General features: G+C 27.3%; 1 protein-coding gene across 2 annotated transcripts in view; it reads right to left on the minus strand.

Moving 5' to 3' along the window:
- The window catches only part of Herp (Homocysteine-induced endoplasmic reticulum protein), a 56,456-nt gene extending 32,378 nt beyond the window's left edge, over nt 1–24,078 (minus strand). Inside the window, exons 1-3 of one of the 2 annotated variants that reach the window (XM_074138186.1) lie at nt 23,988–24,078; nt 22,696–22,846; nt 21,574–21,817 (exon numbers count right to left, since the gene is read on the minus strand). In XM_074138186.1, the coding sequence (XP_073994287.1) occupies nt 21,574–21,817; nt 22,696–22,845 (394 nt within the window). In that variant the 5' untranslated portion in view covers nt 22,846; nt 23,988–24,078. The other variant, XM_074138187.1, reaches the window with a different exon arrangement.
- Between the last annotated feature and the right edge of the window lie 217 nt (nt 24,079–24,295).

The raw sequence follows: 24,295 nt of genomic DNA on the forward strand, positions 1-24,295 counted from the left end.
CAAATGGCAATGTTTTAGTGACAATAGTTCGTAAAATATTCAACATACAATTTTTTGTCGTTTTCAACTTCGTTTCAAATACGGTGAAATTTCAATCGTTTATATCTCTTTTCTTATTTAACAGAATTCAATGATTTCTTTACCGAAATATAGAGAAATGTTAGATGTATAAATAGTACTAATTGCAATGTTCTGGAGATATTAGTTACCGAGATATTGAAGGTTAAATTTTTGAGGTTTTCTGATTCATTCCAAATTTAAACCTTTATAACTCTTACTGTGTTAGTTAAATTTTAATGATTTCTTTACCCAAATGTAGAGAAAAGTTAGCTTTATACGTGGTACAAATGGCAATGTTTTAGTGACAATAGTTCGTAAAATATTCAACATACAATTTTTTGTCGTTTTCAACTTCGTTTCAAATACGGTGAAATTTCAATCGTTTATATCTCTTTTCTTATTTAACAGAATTCAATGATTTCTTTACCGAAATATAGAGAAATGTTAGATGTATAAATAGTACTAATTGCAATGTTCTGGAGATATTAGTTACCGAGATATTGAAGGTTAAATTTTTGAGGTTTTCTGATTCATTCCAAATTTAAACGTTTATAACTCTTACTGTGTTAGTTAAATTTTAATGATTTCTTTACCCAAATGTAGAGAAAAGTTAGCTTTATACGTAGTACAAATGGCAATCTTTTAGTGATAATAGTTCATAAAATATTCAACATACAATTTTTTGTCGTTTTCAACTTCGTTTCGAATACGGTGAAATCTGAATCGTTTATCTCTTTTCATATTTATCAGAATTCAATGATTTCTTTACCGAAATATAGAGAAAAGTTAGATGTATAAATAGTACTAATTGCAATGTTCTGGAGATATTAGTTACCGAGATATTGAAGGTTAAATTTTTGAGGTTTTCTGATTCATACCAAATTTAAACGTTAATAACTCTTATTCTGTTGTTTAAATTATAATGATTTCTTTACCCAAATGTAGAGAAAAGTTAGGTTTATACGTGGTATAAATGGCAATGTTTTAGTGATAATAGTTCGTAAGATATTCAACATACAATGTTTTGTCGTTTACAACTTCGATTCGAATTCGGTGAAACTTCAAACGTTTATATCTTTTTTCATATTAATCAGAATTCAATGATTTCTTTACCGAAATATAGAGAAAAGTTAGATATATAAATAGTACTAATTGCAATGTTCTAGATATAATAGTTTACCGAGATATTGAAGGTTAAATTTTTGAGGTTTTCTGATTCATTCGAAATTTAAACGTTTATAACTCTTACTGTGTTAGTTAAATTTTAATGATTTCTTTACCCAAATGTAGAGAAAAGTTAGCTTTATACGTGGTACAAATGGCAATGTTTTAGTGATAATAGTTCCTAAAATATTCAACATACAATTTTTTGTCGTTTTCAACTTCGTTTCAAATACGGTGAAATTTCAATCGTTTATATCTCTTTTTATATTTATCAGAATTCAATGATTTCTTTACCGAAATATAGAGAAAAGTTAGATATATAAATAGTACTAATTGCAATGTTCTAGAAATATTAGTTACCGAGATATTGAAGGTTAAATTTTTGAGGTTTTCTGATTCATTCCAAATTTAAACGTTTATAACTCTTACTGTGTTAGTTAAATTTTAATGATTTCTTTACCCAAATGTAGAGAAAAGTTAGCTTTATACGTGGTACAAATGGCAATGTTTTAGTGACAATAGTTCGTAAAATATTCAACATACAATTTTTTGTCGTTTTCAACTTCGTTTCAAATACGGTGAAATTTCAATCGTTTATATCTCTTTTCTTATTTAACAGAATTCAATGATTTCTTTACCGAAATATAGAGAAATGTTAGATGTATAAATAGTACTAATTGCAATGTTCTGGAGATATTAGTTACCGAGGTATTGAAGGTTAAATTCTTGAGGTTTTCTGATTCATTCCAAATTTAAACGTTTATAACTTTTATTCTGTTGTTTAAATTTTAATGATTTCTTTACCCAAATGTAGAGAAAAGTTAGCTTTATACGTGGTACAAATGGCAATGTTTTAGTGATAATAGTTCCTAAAATATTCAACATACAATTTTTTGTCGATTTCATCTTCGTTTCGAATACGGTGAAACTTCAAACGTTTATATCTTTTTTCATATTTATCAGAATTCTATGATTTCTTTACCGAAATATAAAGAAAAGTTAGATGTATAAATAGTACTAATTGCAATGTTCTGGAGATATTAGTTACCGAGATATTGAAGGTTAAATTTTTGAGGTTTTCTGATTCATTCCAAATTTAAACGTTTATAACTCTTACTGTGTTAGTTAAATTTTAATGATTTCTTTACCCAAATGTAGAGAAAAGTTAGCTTTATACGTAGTACAAATGGCAATCTTTTAGTGATAATAGTTCATAAAATATTCAACATACAATTTTTTGTCGTTTTCAACTTCGTTTCGAATACGGTGAAATCTGAATCGTTTATCTCTTTTCATATTTATCAGAATTCAATGATTTCTTTACCGAAATATAGAGAAAAGTTAGATGTATAAATAGTACTAATTGCAATGTTCTGGAGATATTAGTTACCGAGATATTGAAGGTTAAATTTTTGAGGTTTTCTGATTCATTCCAAATTTAAACGTTAATAACTCTTATTCTGTTGTTTAAATTTTAATGATTTCTTTACCCAAATGTAGAGAAAAATTAGGTTTATACGTGGTATAAATGGCAATGTTTTAGTGATAATAGTTCGTAAGATATTCAACATACAATGTTTTGTCGTTTACAACTTCGATTCGAATTCGGTGAAACTTCAAACGTTTATATCTTTTTTCATATTAATCAGAATTCAATGATTTCTTTACCGAAATATAGAGAAAAGTTAGATATATAAATAGTACTAATTGCAATGTTCTAGATATAATAGTTACCGAGATATTGAAGGTTAAATTTTTGAGGTTTTCTGATTCATTCCAAATTTAAACGTTTATAACTCTTACTGTTTTAGTTAAATTTTAATGATTTCTTTACCCAAATGTAGAGAAAAGTTAGCTTTATACGTAGTACAAATGGCAATCTTTTAGTGATAATAGTTCATAAAATATTCAACATACAATTTTTTGTCGTTTTCAACTTCGTTTCGAGTACGGTGCAATCTCAATCGTTTATATCTCTTTTCATATTTATCAGAATTCAATGATTTCTTTACCGAAATATAGAGAAAAGTTAGATGTATAAATAGTACTAATTGCAATGTTCTGGAGATATTAGTTACCGAGATATTGAAGGTTAAATTTTTGAGGTTTTCTGATTCATTCGAAATTTAAACGTTAATAACTCTTACTGTATTAGTTAAATTTTAATGATTTCTTTACCCAAATGTAGAGAAAAGTTAGCTTTATACGTGGTACAAATGGCAATGTTTTAGTGATAATAGTTCCTAAAATATTCAACATACAATTTTTTGTCGATTTCAACTTCATTTCGAATACGGTGAAACTTCAAACGTTTATATCTTTTTTCATATTTATCAGAATTCAATGATTTCTTTACCGAAATATAGAGAAAAGTTAGATGTATAAATAGTACTAATTGCAATGTTCTGGAGATATTAGTTACCGAGATATTGAAGGTTAAATTTTTGAGGTTTTCTGATTCATTCGAAATTTAAACGTTAATAACTCTTACTGTATTGGTTAAATTTTAATGATTTCTTTACCCAAATGTAGAGAAAAGTTAGGTTTATACGTGGTACAAATGGCAATGTTTTATTGATAATAGTTCCTAAAATATTCAACATACAATTTTTTGTCGATTTCAACTTCATTTCGAATACGGTGAAACTTCAAACGTTTATATCTTTTTTCATATTTATCAGAATTCTATGATTTCTTTACCGAAATATAGAGAAAGATCAGGTGTATAAATAGTACTAATTGCAATGTTCTGGAGATATTAGTTAACGAGATATTAAAGGTTAAATTTTTACGTTTTCTGATTCATTCCAAATTTAAACGTTTATAACTCTTATTGTGTTGTTTAAATTTTAATGATTTCTTTACCCAAATGTAGAGAAAAGTTAGCTTTATACGTAGTACAAATGGCAATGTTTTAGTGATAATAGTTCGTAAGATATTCAACATACAATGTTTTGTCGTTTACAACTTCGATTCGAATTCGGTGAAACTTCAAACGTTTATATCTTTTTTCATATTTATCAGAATTCAATGATTTCTTTACCGAAATATAGAGAAAAGTTAGATATATAAATAGTACTAATTGCAATGTTCTAGATATAATAGTTACCGAGATATTGAAGGTTAAATTTTTGAGGTTTTCTGATTCATTCCAAATTTAAACGTTTATAACTCTTACTGTTTTAGTTAAATTTTAATGATTTCTTTACCCAAATGTAGAGAAAAGTTAGCTTTATACGTAGTACAAATGGCAATCTTTTAGTGATAATAGTTCATAAAATATTCAACATACAATTTTTTGTCGTTTTCAACTTCGTTTCGAATACGGTGAAACTTCAAACGTTTATATCTTTTTTCATATTTATCAGAATTCAATGATTTCTTTACCGAAATATAGAGAAAAGTTAGATGTATAAATAGTACTAATTGCAATGTTCTGGAGATATTAGTTACCGAGATATTGAAGGTTAAATTTTTGAGGTTTTCTGATTCATTCCAAATTTAAACGTTTATAACTCTTACTGTGTTAGTTAAATTTTAATGATTTCTTTACCCAAATGTAGAGAAAAGTTAGCTTTATACGTAGTACAAATGGCAATCTTTTAGTGATAATAGTTCATAAAATATTCAACATACAATTTTTTGTCGTTTTCAACTTCGTTTCGAATACGGTGAAATCTGAATCGTTTATCTCTTTTCATATTTATCAGAATTCAATGATTTCTTTACCGAAATATAGAGAAAAGTTAGATGTATAAATAGTACTAATTGCAATGTTCTGGAGATATTAGTTACCGAGATATTGAAGGTTAAATTTTTGAGGTTTTCTGATTCATTCCAAATTTAAACGTTAATAACTCTTATTCTGTTGTTTAAATTTTAATGATTTCTTTACCCAAATGTAGAGAAAAGTTAGGTTTATACGTGGTATAAATGGCAATGTTTTAGTGATAATAGTTCGTAAGATATTCAACATACAATGTTTTGTCGTTTACAACTTCGATTCGAATTCGGTGAAACTTCAAACGTTTATATCTTTTTTCATATTAATCAGAATTCAATGATTTCTTTACCGAAATATAGAGAAAAGTTAGATATATAAATAGTACTAATTGCAATGTTCTAGATATAATAGTTACCGAGATATTGAAGGTTAAATTTTTGAGGTTTTCTGATTCATTCGAAATTTAAACGTTTATAACTCTTACTGTGTTAGTTAAATTTTAATGATTTCTTTACCCAAATGTAGAGAAAAGTTAGCTTTATACGTGGTACAAATGGCAATGTTTTAGTGATAATAGTTCCTAAAATATTCAACATACAATTTTTTGTCGTTTTCAACTTCGTTTCAAATACGGTGAAATTTCAATCGTTTATATCTCTTTTTATATTTATCAGAATTCAATGATTTCTTTACCGAAATATAGAGAAAAGTTAGATATATAAATAGTACTAATTGCAATGTTCTAGATATATTAGTTACCGAGATATTGAAGGTTAAATTTTTGAGGTTTTCTGATTCATTCCAAATTTAAACGTTTATAACTCTTACTGTGTTAGTTAAATTTTAATGATTTCTTTACCCAAATGTAGAGAAAAGTTAGCTTTATACGTGGTACAAATGGCAATGTTTTAGTGACAATAGTTCGTAAAATATTCAACATACAATTTTTTGTCGTTTTCAACTTCGTTTCAAATACGGTGAAATTTCAATCGTTTATATCTCTTTTCTTATTTAACAGAATTCAATGATTTCTTTACCGAAATATAGAGAAATGTTAGATGTATAAATAGTACTAATTGCAATGTTCTGGAGATATTAGTTACCGAGGTATTGAAGGTTAAATTTTTGAGGTTTTCTGATTCATTCCAAATTTAAACGTTTATAACTTTTATTCTGTTGTTTAAATTTTAATGATTTCTTTACCCAAATGTAGAGAAAAGTTAGCTTTATACGTGGTACAAATGGCAATGTTTTAGTGATAATAGTTCCTAAAATATTCAACATACAATTTTTTGTCGATTTCATCTTCGTTTCGAATACGGTGAAACTTCAAACGTTTATATCTTTTTTCATATTTATCAGAATTCTATGATTTCTTTACCGAAATATAAAGAAAAGTTAGATGTATAAATAGTACTAATTGCAATGTTCTGGAGATATTAGTTACCGAGATATTGAAGGTTAAATTTTTGAGGTTTTCTGATTCATTCCAAATTTAAACGTTTATAACTCTTACTGTGTTAGTTAAATTTTAATGATTTCTTTACCCAAATGTAGAGAAAAGTTAGCTTTATACGTAGTACAAATGGCAATCTTTTAGTGATAATAGTTCATAAAATATTCAACATACAATTTTTTGTCGTTTTCAACTTCGTTTCGAATACGGTGAAATCTGAATCGTTTATCTCTTTTCATATTTATCAGAATTCAATGATTTCTTTACCGAAATATAGAGAAAAGTTAGATATATAAATAGTACTAATTGCAATGTTCTAGATATAATAGTTACCGAGATATTGAAGGTTAAATTTTTGAGGTTTTCTGATTCATTCCAAATTTAAACGTTTATAACTCTTACTGTTTTAGTTAAATTTTAATGATTTCTTTACCCAAATGTAGAGAAAAGTTAGCTTTATACGTGGTACAAATGGCAATGTTTTAGTGATAATAGTTCCTAAAATATTCAACATACAATTTTTTGTCGATTTCAACTTCATTTCGAATACGGTGAAACTTCAAACGTTTATATCTTTTTTCATATTTATCAGAATTCTATGATTTCTTTACCGAAATATAGAGAAAGATTAGGTGTATAAATAGTACTAATTGCAATGTTCTGGAGATATTAGTTAACGAGATATTAAAGGTTAAATTTTTACGTTTTCTGATTCATTCCAAATTTAAACGTTTATAACTCTTATTGTGTTGTTTAAATTTTAATGATTTCTTTACCCAAATGTAGAGAAAAGTTAGGTTTATACGTGGTATAAATGGCAATGTTTTAGTGATAATAGTTCGTAAGATATTCAACATACAATGTTTTGTCGTTTACAACTTCGATTCGAATTCGGTGAAACTTCAAACGTTTATATCTTTTTTCATATTTATCAGAATTCAATGATTTCTTTACCGAAATATAGAGAAAAGTTAGATATATAAATAGTACTAATTGCAATGTTCTAGATATAATAGTTACCGAGATATTGAAGGTTAAATTTTTGAGGTTTTCTGATTCATTCCAAATGTAAACGTTTATAACTCTTACTGTGTTAGTTAAATTTTAATGATTTCTTTACCCAAATGTAGAGAAAAGTTAGGTTTATACGTGGTACAAATGGCAATGTTTTAGTGATAATAGTTCCTAAAATATTCAACATACAATTTTTTGTCGTTTTCAACTTCGTTTCAAATACGGTGAAATTTCAATCGTTTATATCTCTTTTTATATTTATCAGAATTCAATGATTTCTTTACCGAAATATAGAGAAAAGTTAGATATATAAATAGTACTAATTGCAATGTTCTAGATATATTAGTTACCGAGATATTGAAGGTTAAATTTTTGAGGTTTTCTGATTCATTCCAAATTTAAACGTTTATAACTCTTACTGTGTTAGTTAAATTTTAATGATTTCTTTACCCAAATGTAGAGAAAAGTTAGCTTTATACGTGGTACAAATGGCAATGTTTTAGTGACAATAGTTCGTAAAATATTCAACATAAAATTTTTTGTCGTTTTCAACTTCGTTTCAAATACGGTGAAATTTCAATCGTTTATATCTCTTTTCTTATTTAACAGAATTCAATGATTTCTTTACCGAAATATAGAGAAATGTTAGATGTATAAATAGTACTAATTGCAATGTTCTGGAGATATTAGTTACCGAGATATTGAAGGTTAAATTTTTGAGGTTTTCTGATTCATTCGAAATTTAAACGTTAATAACTCTTACTGTATTAGTTAAATTTTAATGATTTCTTTACCCAAATGTAGAGAAAAGTTAGCTTTATACGTGGTACAAATGGCAATGTTTTAGTGACAATAGTTCGTAAAATATTTAACATACAATTTTTTGTCGTTTTCAACTTCGTTTCAAATACGGTGAAATTTCAATCGTTTATATCTCTTTTCTTATTTAACAGAATTCAATGATTTCTTTACCGAAATATAGAGAAATGTTAGATGTATAAATAGTACTAATTGCAATGTTCTGGAGATATTAGTTACCGAGATATTGAAGGTTAAATTTTTGAGGTTTTCTGATTCATTCCAAATTTAAACGTTTATAACTCTTACTGTGTTAGTTAAATTTTAATGATTTCTTTACCCAAATGTAGAGAAAAGTTAGCTTTATACGTAGTACAAATGGCAATCTTTTAGTGATAATAGTTCATAAAATATTCAACATACAATTTTTTGTCGTTTTCAACTTCGTTTCGAATACGGTGAAATCTGAATCGTTTATCTCTTTTTATATTTATCAGAATTCAATGATTTCTTTACCGAAATATAGAGAAAAGTTAGATGTATAAATAGTACTAATTGCAATGTTCTGGAGATATTAGTTACCGAGATATTGAAGGTTAAATTTTTGAGGTTTTCTGATTCATACCAAATTTAAACGTTAATAACTCTTATTCTGTTGTTTAAATTATAATGATTTCTTTACCCAAATGTAGAGAAAAGTTAGGTTTATACGTGGTATAAATGGCAATGTTTTAGTGATAATAGTTCGTAAGATATTCAACATACAATGTTTTGTCGTTTACAACTTCGATTCGAATTCGGTGAAACTTCAAACGTTTATATCTTTTTTCATATTAATCAGAATTCAATGATTTCTTTACCGAAATATAGAGAAAAGTTAGATATATAAATAGTACTAATTGCAATGTTCTAGATATAATAGTTTACCGAGATATTGAAGGTTAAATTTTTGAGGTTTTCTGATTCATTCCAAATGTAAACGTTTATAACTCTTACTGTGTTAGTTAAATTTTAATGATTTCTTTACCCAAATGTAGAGAAAAGTTAGGTTTATACGTGGTACAAATGGCAATGTTTTAGTGATAATAGTTCCTAAAATATTCAACATACAATTTTTTGTCGTTTTCAACTTCGTTTCAAATACGGTGAAATTTCAATCGTTTATATCTCTTTTTATATTTATCAGAATTCAATGATTTCTTTACCGAAATATAGAGAAAAGTTAGATATATAAATAGTACTAATTGCAATGTTCTAGATATATTAGTTACCGAGATATTGAAGGTTAAATTTTTGAGGTTTTCTGATTCATTCCAAATGTAAACGTTTATAACTCTTACTGTGTTAGTTAAATTTTAATGATTTCTTTACCCAAATGTAGAGAAAAGTTAGGTTTATACGTGGTACAAATGGCAATGTTTTAGTGATAATAGTTCCTAAAATATTCAACATACAATTTTTTGTCGTTTTCAACTTCGTTTCAAATACGGTGAAATTTCAATCGTTTATATCTCTTTTTATATTTATCAGAATTCAATGATTTCTTTACCGAAATATAGAGAAAAGTTAGATATATAAATAGTACTAATTGCAATGTTCTAGATATATTAGTTACCGAGATATTGAAGGTTAAATTTTTGAGGTTTTCTGATTCATTCCAAATGTAAACGTTTATAACTCTTACTGTGTTAGTTAAATTTTAATGATTTCTTTACCCAAATGTAGAGAAAAGTTAGGTTTATACGTGGTACAAATGGCAATGTTTTAGTGATAATAGTTCCTAAAATATTCAACATACAATTTTTTGTCGTTTTCAACTTCGTTTCAAATACGGTGAAATTTCAATCGTTTATATCTCTTTTTATATTTATCAGAATTCAATGATTTCTTTACCGAAATATAGAGAAAAGTTAGATATATAAATAGTACTAATTGCAATGTTCTAGATATATTAGTTACCGAGATATTGAAGGTTAAATTTTTGAGGTTTTCTGATTCATTCCAAATTTAAACGTTTATAACTCTTACTGTGTTAGTTAAATTTTAATGATTTCTTTACCCAAATGTAGAGAAAAGTTAGCTTTATACGTGGTACAAATGGCAATGTTTTAGTGACAATAGTTCGTAAAATATTCAACATAAAATTTTTTGTCGTTTTCAACTTCGTTTCAAATACGGTGAAATTTCAATCGTTTATATCTCTTTTCTTATTTAACAGAATTCAATGATTTCTTTACCGAAATATAGAGAAATGTTAGATGTATAAATAGTACTAATTGCAATGTTCTGGAGATATTAGTTACCGAGATATTGAAGGTTAAATTTTTGAGGTTTTCTGATTCATTCGAAATTTAAACGTTAATAACTCTTACTGTATTAGTTAAATTTTAATGATTTCTTTACCCAAATGTAGAGAAAAGTTAGCTTTATACGTGGTACAAATGGCAATGTTTTAGTGACAATAGTTCGTAAAATATTTAACATACAATTTTTTGTCGTTTTCAACTTCGTTTCAAATACGGTGAAATTTCAATCGTTTATATCTCTTTTCTTATTTAACAGAATTCAATGATTTCTTTACCGAAATATAGAGAAATGTTAGATGTATAAATAGTACTAATTGCAATGTTCTGGAGATATTAGTTACCGAGATATTGAAGGTTAAATTTTTGAGGTTTTCTGATTCATTCCAAATTTAAACGTTTATAACTCTTACTGTGTTAGTTAAATTTTAATGATTTCTTTACCCAAATGTAGAGAAAAGTTAGCTTTATACGTAGTACAAATGGCAATCTTTTAGTGATAATAGTTCATAAAATATTCAACATACAATTTTTTGTCGTTTTCAACTTCGTTTCGAATACGGTGAAATCTGAATCGTTTATCTCTTTTTATATTTATCAGAATTCAATGATTTCTTTACCGAAATATAGAGAAAAGTTAGATGTATAAATAGTACTAATTGCAATGTTCTGGAGATATTAGTTACCGAGATATTGAAGGTTAAATTTTTGAGGTTTTCTGATTCATACCAAATTTAAACGTTAATAACTCTTATTCTGTTGTTTAAATTATAATGATTTCTTTACCCAAATGTAGAGAAAAGTTAGGTTTATACGTGGTATAAATGGCAATGTTTTAGTGATAATAGTTCGTAAGATATTCAACATACAATGTTTTGTCGTTTACAACTTCGATTCGAATTCGGTGAAACTTCAAACGTTTATATCTTTTTTCATATTAATCAGAATTCAATGATTTCTTTACCGAAATATAGAGAAAAGTTAGATATATAAATAGTACTAATTGCAATGTTCTAGATATAATAGTTTACCGAGATATTGAAGGTTAAATTTTTGAGGTTTTCTGATTCATTCGAAATTTAAACGTTTATAACTCTTACTGTGTTAGTTAAATTTTAATGATTTCTTTACCCAAATGTAGAGAAAAGTTAGCTTTATACGTGGTACAAATGGCAATGTTTTAGTGATAATAGTTCCTAAAATATTCAACATACAATTTTTTGTCGTTTTCAACTTCGTTTCAAATACGGTGAAATTTCAATCGTTTATATCTCTTTTTATATTTATCAGAATTCAATGATTTCTTTACCGAAATATAGAGAAAAGTTAGATATATAAATAGTACTAATTGCAATGTTCTAGAAATATTAGTTACCGAGATATTGAAGGTTAAATTTTTGAGGTTTTCTGATTCATTCCAAATTTAAACGTTTATAACTCTTACTGTGTTAGTTAAATTTTAATGATTTCTTTACCCAAATGTAGAGAAAAGTTAGCTTTATACGTGGTACAAATGGCAATGTTTTAGTGACAATAGTTCGTAAAATATTCAACATACAATTTTTTGTCGTTTTCAACTTCGTTTCAAATACGGTGAAATTTCAATCGTTTATATCTCTTTTCTTATTTAACAGAATTCAATGATTTCTTTACCGAAATATAGAGAAATGTTAGATGTATAAATAGTACTAATTGCAATGTTCTGGAGATATTAGTTACCGAGGTATTGAAGGTTAAATTCTTGAGGTTTTCTGATTCATTCCAAATTTAAACGTTTATAACTTTTATTCTGTTGTTTAAATTTTAATGATTTCTTTACCCAAATGTAGAGAAAAGTTAGCTTTATACGTGGTACAAATGGCAATGTTTTAGTGATAATAGTTCCTAAAATATTCAACATACAATTTTTTGTCGATTTCATCTTCGTTTCGAATACGGTGAAACTTCAAACGTTTATATCTTTTTTCATATTTATCAGAATTCTATGATTTCTTTACCGAAATATAAAGAAAAGTTAGATGTATAAATAGTACTAATTGCAATGTTCTGGAGATATTAGTTACCGAGATATTGAAGGTTAAATTTTTGAGGTTTTCTGATTCATTCCAAATTTAAACGTTTATAACTCTTACTGTGTTAGTTAAATTTTAATGATTTCTTTACCCAAATGTAGAGAAAAGTTAGCTTTATACGTAGTACAAATGGCAATCTTTTAGTGATAATAGTTCATAAAATATTCAACATACAATTTTTTGTCGTTTTCAACTTCGTTTCGAATACGGTGAAATCTGAATCGTTTATCTCTTTTCATATTTATCAGAATTCAATGATTTCTTTACCGAAATATAGAGAAAAGTTAGATGTATAAATAGTACTAATTGCAATGTTCTGGAGATATTAGTTACCGAGATATTGAAGGTTAAATTTTTGAGGTTTTCTGATTCATTCCAAATTTAAACGTTAATAACTCTTATTCTGTTGTTTAAATTTTAATGATTTCTTTACCCAAATGTAGAGAAAAATTAGGTTTATACGTGGTATAAATGGCAATGTTTTAGTGATAATAGTTCGTAAGATATTCAACATACAATGTTTTGTCGTTTACAACTTCGATTCGAATTCGGTGAAACTTCAAACGTTTATATCTTTTTTCATATTAATCAGAATTCAATGATTTCTTTACCGAAATATAGAGAAAAGTTAGATATATAAATAGTACTAATTGCAATGTTCTAGATATAATAGTTACCGAGATATTGAAGGTTAAATTTTTGAGGTTTTCTGATTCATTCCAAATTTAAACGTTTATAACTCTTACTGTTTTAGTTAAATTTTAATGATTTCTTTACCCAAATGTAGAGAAAAGTTAGCTTTATACGTAGTACAAATGGCAATCTTTTAGTGATAATAGTTCATAAAATATTCAACATACAATTTTTTGTCGTTTTCAACTTCGTTTCGAGTACGGTGCAATCTCAATCGTTTATATCTCTTTTCATATTTATCAGAATTCAATGATTTCTTTACCGAAATATAGAGAAAAGTTAGATGTATAAATAGTACTAATTGCAATGTTCTGGAGATATTAGTTACCGAGATATTGAAGGTTAAATTTTTGAGGTTTTCTGATTCATTCGAAATTTAAACGTTAATAACTCTTACTGTATTAGTTAAATTTTAATGATTTCTTTACCCAAATGTAGAGAAAAGTTAGCTTTATACGTGGTACAAATGGCAATGTTTTAGTGATAATAGTTCCTAAAATATTCAACATACAATTTTTTGTCGATTTCAACTTCATTTCGAATACGGTGAAACTTCAAACGTTTATATCTTTTTTCATATTTATCAGAATTCAATGATTTCTTTACCGAAATATAGAGAAAAGTTAGATGTATAAATAGTACTAATTGCAATGTTCTGGAGATATTAGTTACCGAGATATTGAAGGTTAAATTTTTGAGGTTTTCTGATTCATTCGAAATTTAAACGTTAATAACTCTTACTGTATTGGTTAAATTTTAATGATTTCTTTACCCAAATGTAGAGAAAAGTTAGGTTTATACGTGGTACAATTGGCAATGTTTTATTGATAATAGTTCCTAAAATATTCAACATACAATTTTTTGTCGATTTCAACTTCATTTCGAATACGGTGAAACTTCAAACGTTTATATCTTTTTTCATATTTATCAGAATTCTATGATTTCTTTACCGAAATATAGAGAAAGATTAGGTGTATAAATAGTACTAATTGCAATGTTCTGGAGATATTAGTTAACGAGATATTAAAGGTTAAATTTTTACGTTTTCTGATTCATTCCAAATTTAAACGTTTATAACTCTTATTGTGTTGTTTAAATTTTAATGATTTCTTTACCCAAATGTAGAGAAAAGTTAGCTTTATACGTAGTACAAATGGCAATGTTTTAGTGATAATAGTTCGTAAGATATTCAACATACAATGTTTTGTCGTTTACAACTTCGATTCGAATTCGGTGAAACTTCAAACGTTTATATCTTTTTTCATATTTATCAGAATTCAATGATTTCTTTACCGAAATATAGAGAAAAGTTAGATATATAAATAGTACTAATTGCAATGTTCTAGATATAATAGTTACCGAGATATTGAAGGTTAAATTTTTGAGGTTTTCTGATTCATTCCAAATTTAAACGTTTATAACTCTTACTGTTTTAGTTAAATTTTAATGATTTCTTTACCCAAATGTAGAGAAAAGTTAGCTTTATACGTAGTACAAATGGCAATCTTTTAGTGATAATAGTTCATAAAATATTCAACATACAATTTTTTGTCGTTTTCAACTTCGTTTCGAATACGGTGAAACTTCAAACGTTTATATCTTTTTTCATATTTATCAGAATTCAATGATTTCTTTACCGAAATATAGAGAAAAGTTAGATGTATAAATAGTACTAATTGCAATGTTCTGGAGATATTAGTTACCGAGATATTGAAGGTTAAATTTTTGAGGTTTTCTGATTCATTCGAAATTTAAACGTTAATAACTCTTACTGTATTGGTTAAATTTTAATGATTTCTTTACCCAAATGTAGAGAAAAGTTAGCTTTATACGTGGTACAAATGGCAATGTTTTATTGATAATAGTTCCTAAAATATTCAACATACAATTTTTTGTCGATTTCAACTTCATTTCGAATACGGTGAAACTTCAAACGTTTATATCTTTTTTCATATTTATCAGAATTCTATGATTTCTTTACCGAAATATAGAGAAAGATTAGGTGTATAAATAGTACTAATTGCAATGTTCTGGAGATATTAGTTAACGAGATATTAAAGGTTAAATTTTTACGTTTTCTGATTCATTCCAAATTTAAACGTTTATAACTCTTATTGTGTTGTTTAAATTTTAATGATTTCTTTACCCAAATGTAGAGAAAAGTTAGCTTTATACGTGGTACAAATGGCAATCTTTTAGTGATAATAGTTCCTAAAATATTCAACATACAATTTTTTGTCGTTTTCAACTTCGTTTCAAATACGGTGAAATTTCAATCGTTTATATCTCTTTTCATATTTATCAGAATTCAATGATTTCTTTACCGAAATATAGAGAAAAGTTAGATATATAAATAGTACTAATTGCAATGTTCTAGATATATTAGTTACCGAGATATTGAAGGTTAAATTTTTGAGGTTTTCTGATTCATTCCAAATTTAAACCTTTATAACTCTTACTGTGTTAGTTAAATTTTAATGATTTCTTTACCCAAATGTAGAGAAAAGTTAGCTTTATACGTGGTACAAATGGCAATGTTTTAGTGACAATAGTTCGTAAAATATTCAACATACAATTTTTTGTCGTTTTCAACTTCGTTTCAAATACGATGAAATTTCAATCGTTTATATCTCTTTTCTTATTTAACAGAATTCAATGATTTCTTTACCGAAATATAGAGAAATGTTAGATGTATAAATAGTACTAATTGCAATGTTCTGGAGATATTAGTTACCGAGATATTGAAGGTTAAATTTTTGAGGTTTTCTGATTCATTCCAAATTTAAACGTTTATAACTCTTATTCTGTTGTTTAAATTTTAATGATTTCTTTACCCAAATGTAGAGAAAAGGAAGCTTTATACGTGGTACAAATGGCAATCTTTTAGTGATAAAAGTTCGTAAAATATTCAACATACAATTTTTTGTCGTTTTCAACTTCCTTTCGAATACGGTGAAATCTCAATCGTTTATATCTCTTTTCATATTTATCTGAATTCAATGATTTCTTTACCCAAATGTAGAGAAAAGTTAGCTTTATACGTGGTACAAATGGCAATCTTTTAGTGATAATAGTTCCTAAAATATTCAACATACAATTTTTTGTCGTTTTCAACTTCGTTTCAAATACGGTGAAATTTCAATCGTTTATATCTCTTTTCATATTTATCTGAATTCAATGATTTCTTTACCCAAATGTAGAGAAAAGTTAGCTTTATACGTGGTACAAATGGCAATCTTTTAGTGATAATAGTTCCTAAAATATTCAACATACAATTTTTTGTCGTTTTCAACTTCCTTTCGAATACGGTGAAATCTCAATCGTTTATATCTCTTTTCATATTTATCTGAATTCAATGATTTCTTTACCCAAATGTAGAGAAAAGTTAGCTTTATACGTGGTACAAATGGCAATCTTTTAGTGATAATAGTTCCTAAAATATTCAACATACAATTTTTTGTCGTTTTCAACTTCCTTTCGAATACGGTGAAATCTCAATCGTTTATATCTCTTTTCATATTTATCTGAATTCAATGATTTCTTTACCCAAATGTAGAGAAAAGTTAGCTTTATACGTGGTACAAATGGCAATCTTTTAGTGATAATAGTTCCTAAAATATTCAACATACAATTTTTTGTCGTTTTCAACTTCGTTTCAAATACGGTGAAATTTCAATCGTTTATATCTCTTTTCATATTTATCAGAATTCAATGATTTCTTTACCGAAATATAGAGAAAAGTTAGATATATAAATAGTACTAATTGCAATGTTCTAGATATATTAGTTACCGAGATATTGAAGGTTAAATTTTTGAGGTTTTCTGATTCATTCCAAATTTAAACCTTAATAACTCTTACTGTGTTAGTTAAATTTTAATGATTTCTTTACCCAAATGTAGAGAAAAGTTAGCTTTATACGTGGTACAAATGGCAATGTTTTAGTGACAATAGTTCGTAAAATATTCAACATACAATTTTTTGTCGTTTTCAACTTCGTTTCAAATACGGTGAAATTTCAATCGTTTATATCTCTTTTCTTATTTAACAGAATTCAATGATTTCTTTACCGAAATATAGAGAAATGTTAGATGTATAAATAGTACTAATTGCAATGTTCTGGAGATATTAGTTACCGAGATATTGAAGGTTAAATTTTTGAGGTTTTCTGATTCATTCCAAATTTAAACGTTTATAACTCTTATTCTGTTGTTTAAATTTTAATGATTTCTTTACCCAAATGTAGAGAAAAGGAAGCTTTATACGTGGTACAAATGGCAATCTTTTAGTGATAAAAGTTCGTAAAATATTCAACATACAATTTTTTGTCGTTTTCAACTTCCTTTCGAATACGGTGAAATCTCAATCGTTTATATCTCTTTTCATATTTATCTGAATTCAATGATTTCTTTACCGAAATATAGAGAAAAGTTAGATGTATAAATAGTATTAATTGCAATGTTCTGGAGATATTAGTTACCGAGATATTGAAGGTTAAATTTTTGAGGTTTTCTGATTCATTCCAAATTTATGCGTTAATAACTCTTACTGTGTTGGTTAAATTTTAATGATTTCTTTACCCAAATGTAGAGAAAAGTTAGCTTTATACGTGGTACAAATGGCAATGTTTTAGTGATAATAGTTCCTAAAATATTCAACATACAATTTTTTGTCGATTTCATCTTCGTTTCGAATACGGTGAAACTTCAAACGTTTATATCTTTTTTCATATTTATCAGAATTCTATGATTTCTTTACCGAAATATAAAGAAAAGTTAGATGTATAAATAGTACTAATTGCAATGTTCTGGAGATATTAGTTACCGAGATATTGAAGGTTAAATTTTTGAGGTTTTCTGATTCATTCCAAATTTAAACGTTTATAACTCTTACTGTGTTAGTTAAATTTTAATGATTTCTTTACCCAAATGTAGAGAAAAGTTAGCTTTATACGTGGTACAAATGGCAATGTTTTAGTGATAATAGTTCCTAAAATATTCAACATACAATTTTTTGTCGTTTTCAACTTCGTTTCGAATACGGTGAAATTGCAATCGTTTATATCTCTTTTCTTATTCAACAGAATTCAATGATTTCTTTACCGAAATATAGAGAAAAGTTAGATGTATAAATAGTACCAATTGCAACTTTCTGGAGATATTAGTTACCGAGATATTGAAGGTTAAATTTTTGAGGTTTTCTGATTCATTCCAAATTTAAACGTTTATAACTCTTACTGTTTTAGTTAAATTTTAATGATTTCTTTACCCAAATGTAGAGAAAAGTTAGCTTTATACGTAGTACAAATGGCAATCTTTTAGTGATAATAGTTCATAAAATATTCAACATACAATTTTTTGTCGTTTTCAACTTCGTTTCGAATACGGTGAAATCTGAATCGTTTATATCTCTTTTCATATTTATCAGAATTCAATGATTTCTTTACCGAAATATAGAGAAAAGTTAGATGTATAAATAGTACTAATTGCAATGTTCTGGAGATATTAGTTACCGAGATATTGAAGGTTAAATTTTTGAGGTTTTCTGATTCATTCCAAATTTAAACGTTAATAACTCTTATTCTGTTGTTTAAATTTTAATGGTTTCTTTACCCAAATGTAGAGAAAAGTTAGGTTTATACGTGGTATAAATGGCAATGTTTTAGTGATAATAGTTCGTAAGATATTCAACATACAATGTTTTGTCGTTTACAACTTCGATTCGAATTCGGTGAAACTTCAAACGTTTATATCTTTTTTCATATTAATCAGAATTCAATGATTTCTTTACCGAAATATAGAGAAAAGTTAGATATATAAATAGTACTAATTGCAATGTTCTAGATATAATAGTTACCGAGATATTGAAGGTTAAATTTTTGAGGTTTTTTGATTCATTCCAAATTTAAACGTTTATAACTCTTACTGTTTTAGTTAAATTTTAATGATTTCTTTACCCAAATGTAGAGAAAAGTTAGCTTTATACGTAGTACAAATGGCAATCTTTTAGTGATAATAGTTCATAAAATATTCAACATACAATTTTTTGTCGTTTTCAACTTCGTTTCGAATACGGTGCAATCTCAATCGTTTATATCTCTTTTCATATTTATCAGAATTCAATGATTTCTTTACCGAAATATAGAGAAAAGTTAGATATATAAATAGTACTAATTGCAATGTTCTAGATATAATAGTTACCGAGATATTGAAGGTTAAATTTTTGAGGTTTTTTGATTCATTCCAAATTTAAACGTTTATAACTCTTACTGTTTTAGTTAAATTTTAATGATTTCTTTACCCAAATGTAGAGAAAAGTTAGCTTTATACGTAGTACAAATGGCAATGTTTTAGTGATAATAGTTCCTAAAATATTCAACATACAATTTTTTGTCGATTTCAACTTTGTCTTGAATTCGGTGAAATTTCATACATTTAGTATATCTCTCTTCATATTTATCAGAATTCTATGATTTCTTTACCGAAATATAAAGAAAAGTTAGATGTATAAATAGTACTAATTGCAATGTTCTGGAGATATTAGTTACCGAGATATTGAAGGTTAAATTTTTGAGGTTTTCTTATTCATTCCAAATTTAAACGTTTATAACTCTTACTGTTTTAGTTAAATTTTAATGATTTCTTTACCCAAATGTAGAGAAAAGTTAGCTTTATACGTAGTACAAATGGCAATCTTTTAGTGATAATAGTTCATAAAATATTCAACATACAATTTTTTGTCGTTTTCAACTTCGTTTCGAATACGGTGAAATCTCAATCGTTTATATCTCTTTTCATATTTATCAGAATTCAATTATTTCTTTACCGAAATGTAGAGAAATGTTAGCTCTATAAGTATCATAAATAGCATTGTTCTAGTGGTAATAGTTAATGAGATATATAAGAATTAATTTTTGACGTTTTCAAATTCGTTTGGAATGCGGTGAAATTTCAAACGTTTATATCTCTTATCGTAATCATCACAATTTAAGGATTTCTTTACCGAAATGTAGAGCAAAATCAGGTGTTTAATTTGTATTAGTTGCAATGTTGTAGAAATAATAGTTAACTAGATATTGAAGGTTTAATTTTAGAGGTTTTCAAATCGTACAAATTTCAAACGTTTATTTCTCTTTCCGTACTTCAGATTTCTATGCTGAAATGGAGAGAAATGTTAGCTTTGTAAGTATTATAAATTGCAATTTCTAGAGCAGCGTTTCCCAACCTCTGGTACGCGAACAATAAGCAATAATGGCGGACAAAAAAAATGTAAGCATATAAATATAGAAACGTTTTTTCTTATAATTCATAAAAATTATTTTACTTAATAAAATAATTTACAGTAAAGTTGTTAATATGTACAATAATAAGGTTAGTCTGTCTCTTGATATACTAGAAAATCGAGAAAATATAATGCACATTTAACAGGATTTTAATTGTCTTTTTTGGAGTATTTTGCAAAACCCGAAAACACAAATGATAACTGGATTTCAAACCTCTTCTATAAAGAAAATTTAGGAAAAGCTACATGATTATCGATAAAAGATAAAGAGAAGTTAATAGAATTATCACGTGACAGAACCTATATGAAAACTATGAAAAATCTGCTTAGAGGGTCTTATAATAATGAGTAAGCTGTATCCAAGCAACATTAAATTTAATTGGTACTTTCAGGTAGTAGAATGCTTGAAAGATAATAATTTATAAGATTTGGGCACAAATATAATAATCCTAAAGAACTTTGTAAATTGATTCATAATTTTGAATAGGAACATATGTCCGTAATTTTTAATTACTTAAAAAAAGTTTTAAAAGTAAGATCTTACACTTTACAAAGTTTATAGAGAGAACATGAACTTGAACTCCTTTGTAACAGATACATTGTATCTTTATACAAATAAAAATAATAATAATAAAATTACACATACGAAATAACAAATTTCACGAAATACAATAACTTTTACGAAGTGGTACAATTTAGCATGATGTACTACGAAGTGGTACGCGAGCCAAAAAATGTTGGAAAACGCTGGTATTGACCTAATACTTATTGATTATGACCTCGTGCGTTCTACTGCGTAATTTTTTACGTGTAGCCAAAAATTTATAAAAACAGAGAGAGTGAAAACGGAATGATAGGAGTTTTTCCCAAGCACTTCCAGCTGTAAACGTAAGAAGTATGTAAATAAACCATTTTAACTGTACGATACAAAAACTAATGGGTCATCCAAATTGAAAATCTGGACTTTTGATATACCCGAGTAAATGTATTACATTCTAAAACAAACATACCATTTGAAATCGAAGAAGACTGATAGTGTTGATTAGAAGTTACAGAAGACTGACTGTGAAGATCTGGAGTAGTCGTTTGCACGGATCTTGAAGCAACTGTTTTAGCTCTGATACTTGATCCAGCAGAACACACCAAATGTATAGTGTTGTTCTCGGTACCTGCGTACGTCTTCAAAACATCCGATAATGGCAACTCATCACCAAGCAACTTTCCAGAATAAATTAGCTTTTGGTTTTCAGGTTTCTGAAACAAGAAGTTAAATAAGTAAATGTTATGTTGAAGAGAAAAAAAAAAAAAAATTATTTCCACATGTACCACATAAAGGTGTGAGTCCAAGTTTGTTGAAAATCGCTTCCCCGGAAATATATATTTTAAGGCCTAATGGCAATAAAGATTGGTTATATTACAAGTCATATAATGTTTTTTTTTTGCTCTCTCATGTTATCAAGTCATCCAACAAAGCACGTAAAACTCTTATATTCATTATTAAATGAATATCAGAAAGGTTACGAAAAATTGAAGAGTATCCACTGCTTCTTGGACTTGAAATGTTGATCAGAATTGGAAAGAACAACTTAAATCGAAAAGCTGATAAAGTTACGGCACACATTAGCTTTTTTGAAGTCTTTGAAGCACACAAAAGTTTTTTACGTTATTTAAATTTGAGATCGGTGAGTCTATGTTTGTTAGCGAATACTTTTTTGTTCATTAAACAGTTTACAAGCAGCCTGTCTTCAGCAGGATTTCAGCATGAAAGTTGGATTCTCTACTTCCATGGCTACCGTGCGTTCAAATTTTCCAGGACTGTAATGACCAGCTTCAAGATTTGCACACGGACCCGCTATCTTGGTTCACTTCACTTGTATATCTTACAAGTAAATAATGCTTAAAAAAAAAAAAAAAAGTGACGTTTAAGAGGACGTACAGTACTATGCGAACTTTAAAGTAAATCGATTGGCTATCTTTTAAGAACGTAGGAAACAAATTTGGTAAATGCATTCAATAAAATAGAGGTCAACATTTTTTTCTCACCCGTTGACCAAATCATATATTTTTTGAGAGAAAACTTAACATGATTGCAATAATTTAAAAAAAAAAAAAAAAGAGTCTCAATCACTTACAGGATGTGTTGGATAATCTTTGAATAAATATTCCTTAATTTCTCTAATGGTACAATTTCTATCACAATCTATCAAATGGTCGTCGACCATTTGATTCGGCGCTTTAATAGTTAGCTTGACTTTGGCGTTATCCATTATTTCCATATGCATTCTGAAAAAATAAAATAAAAATGATTGTATCTTTGGAAATGATCCATTTGCCAATAGGACTAGAAAGCATATTAAGATTTTTCTTTAGAAATAATATTCTTTTAACACATATGCAACATTCATATAATTTTTTTTTTTTTCATCTTCTTGTTCATCCTTTATTACAATTCCATACCGCCCGCTAGCAAACCTTGCAGGCAAAATACTCTTAACATCCCATTTTCATTTCTCCTTATTTTTTAAAACATTTACCAGGCCAAAGTGAGCTTTGGTGGAAACAGAGAGTGCAGGGTTAGGTTTGTGAAAGACAAACTCAAAATTGAAATCTACATTTAGTGATCTCGCGTTGCCTACTTGAAGGAGTACTCTTTTTCGATTTAATATTTTTTAAACGGATTTTTTAAGTCAAGATGAAATGTACGGTAGAGTTTGGATGTAATTGCACACGACCGTCAGACATGTAGTTCTACTACACTACTGCAAATATAAGTATCGGTTGATGTCTACTTGAGACATATTGTAACTGTTGTTCTATTGTTTGTTGTTTAATTGAGGCAGAATTACCCTGACATCTATATTGGGTTCTGCAAAAGGTCCACTACAAAGGGAAGGAACATACCATCCTTACAAGAATATTTTTAGTAAGGGAAGGGATTAGCTCATAGTGTATCCTGGGTCCCAACACGGATATCCCGGGTTCGAATCCAGATACTGGCCCTTTAAATTTTCTCTTCCTAAGATTTTCCAGTGATGGTTAGGGTTGTCTGTAACGAGAGAACACTGTCCGGAGGCCGGCAGTGCACTGGCAAAAGCTACGGGCGTTAATGACTTCAGACACTGACGCGCCTTAAATTTAAATTTATATTAATATATATATATTTACACTTAGTGAGCTTGTAAAAAGTGATAGGCTGTAGTTATTTCACTTCTATGTAAACCTATTAGGTAACACTAACCACTATGTATGCGACTGAAATGAAATTAATAAAAAATACTTCCAGTTTCTTAAAACTGGATGAATTGGCTATTTAAAAAAATGTATAAATAACACTATTATATCACTAAAAGTTAATATTTCTTAGAACATGAAATTTAATATTAACAAACGTTTCACCGGCTTTTCAAGTGCTTATGACACATACCACTTATAAAGTGCTTATTTAATCCTGGACATCATTATATAAAACTGTCAAAGATTAGAACTTAACAGTACGTAATGCTTTACTCTAATTTATCGATGCTAAAAAAATTACTTATCGATACAGTCAGTTCAGGTATCGATGTAAATATAATTTACAGTAGTAAAATATTACAATTGTGCAACTCTACTAAAACTATCACCGTTTTATGCGAAAATAAAGAAGGAAATCCCCTCGTTTTAGCATGTCATCCGGCGTTGGTTTCATAAATTTCATACTGATGGTGCCATTTCATATTTTAGAATGTCAGG

The sequence above is a fragment of the Rhodnius prolixus genome, unplaced genomic scaffold (genome assembly GCF_049639745.1).
Source record: "Rhodnius prolixus isolate KJV_2025 unplaced genomic scaffold, Rpr scaffold_11, whole genome shotgun sequence".
Taxonomy (NCBI): domain Eukaryota; kingdom Metazoa; phylum Arthropoda; class Insecta; order Hemiptera; family Reduviidae; genus Rhodnius; species Rhodnius prolixus.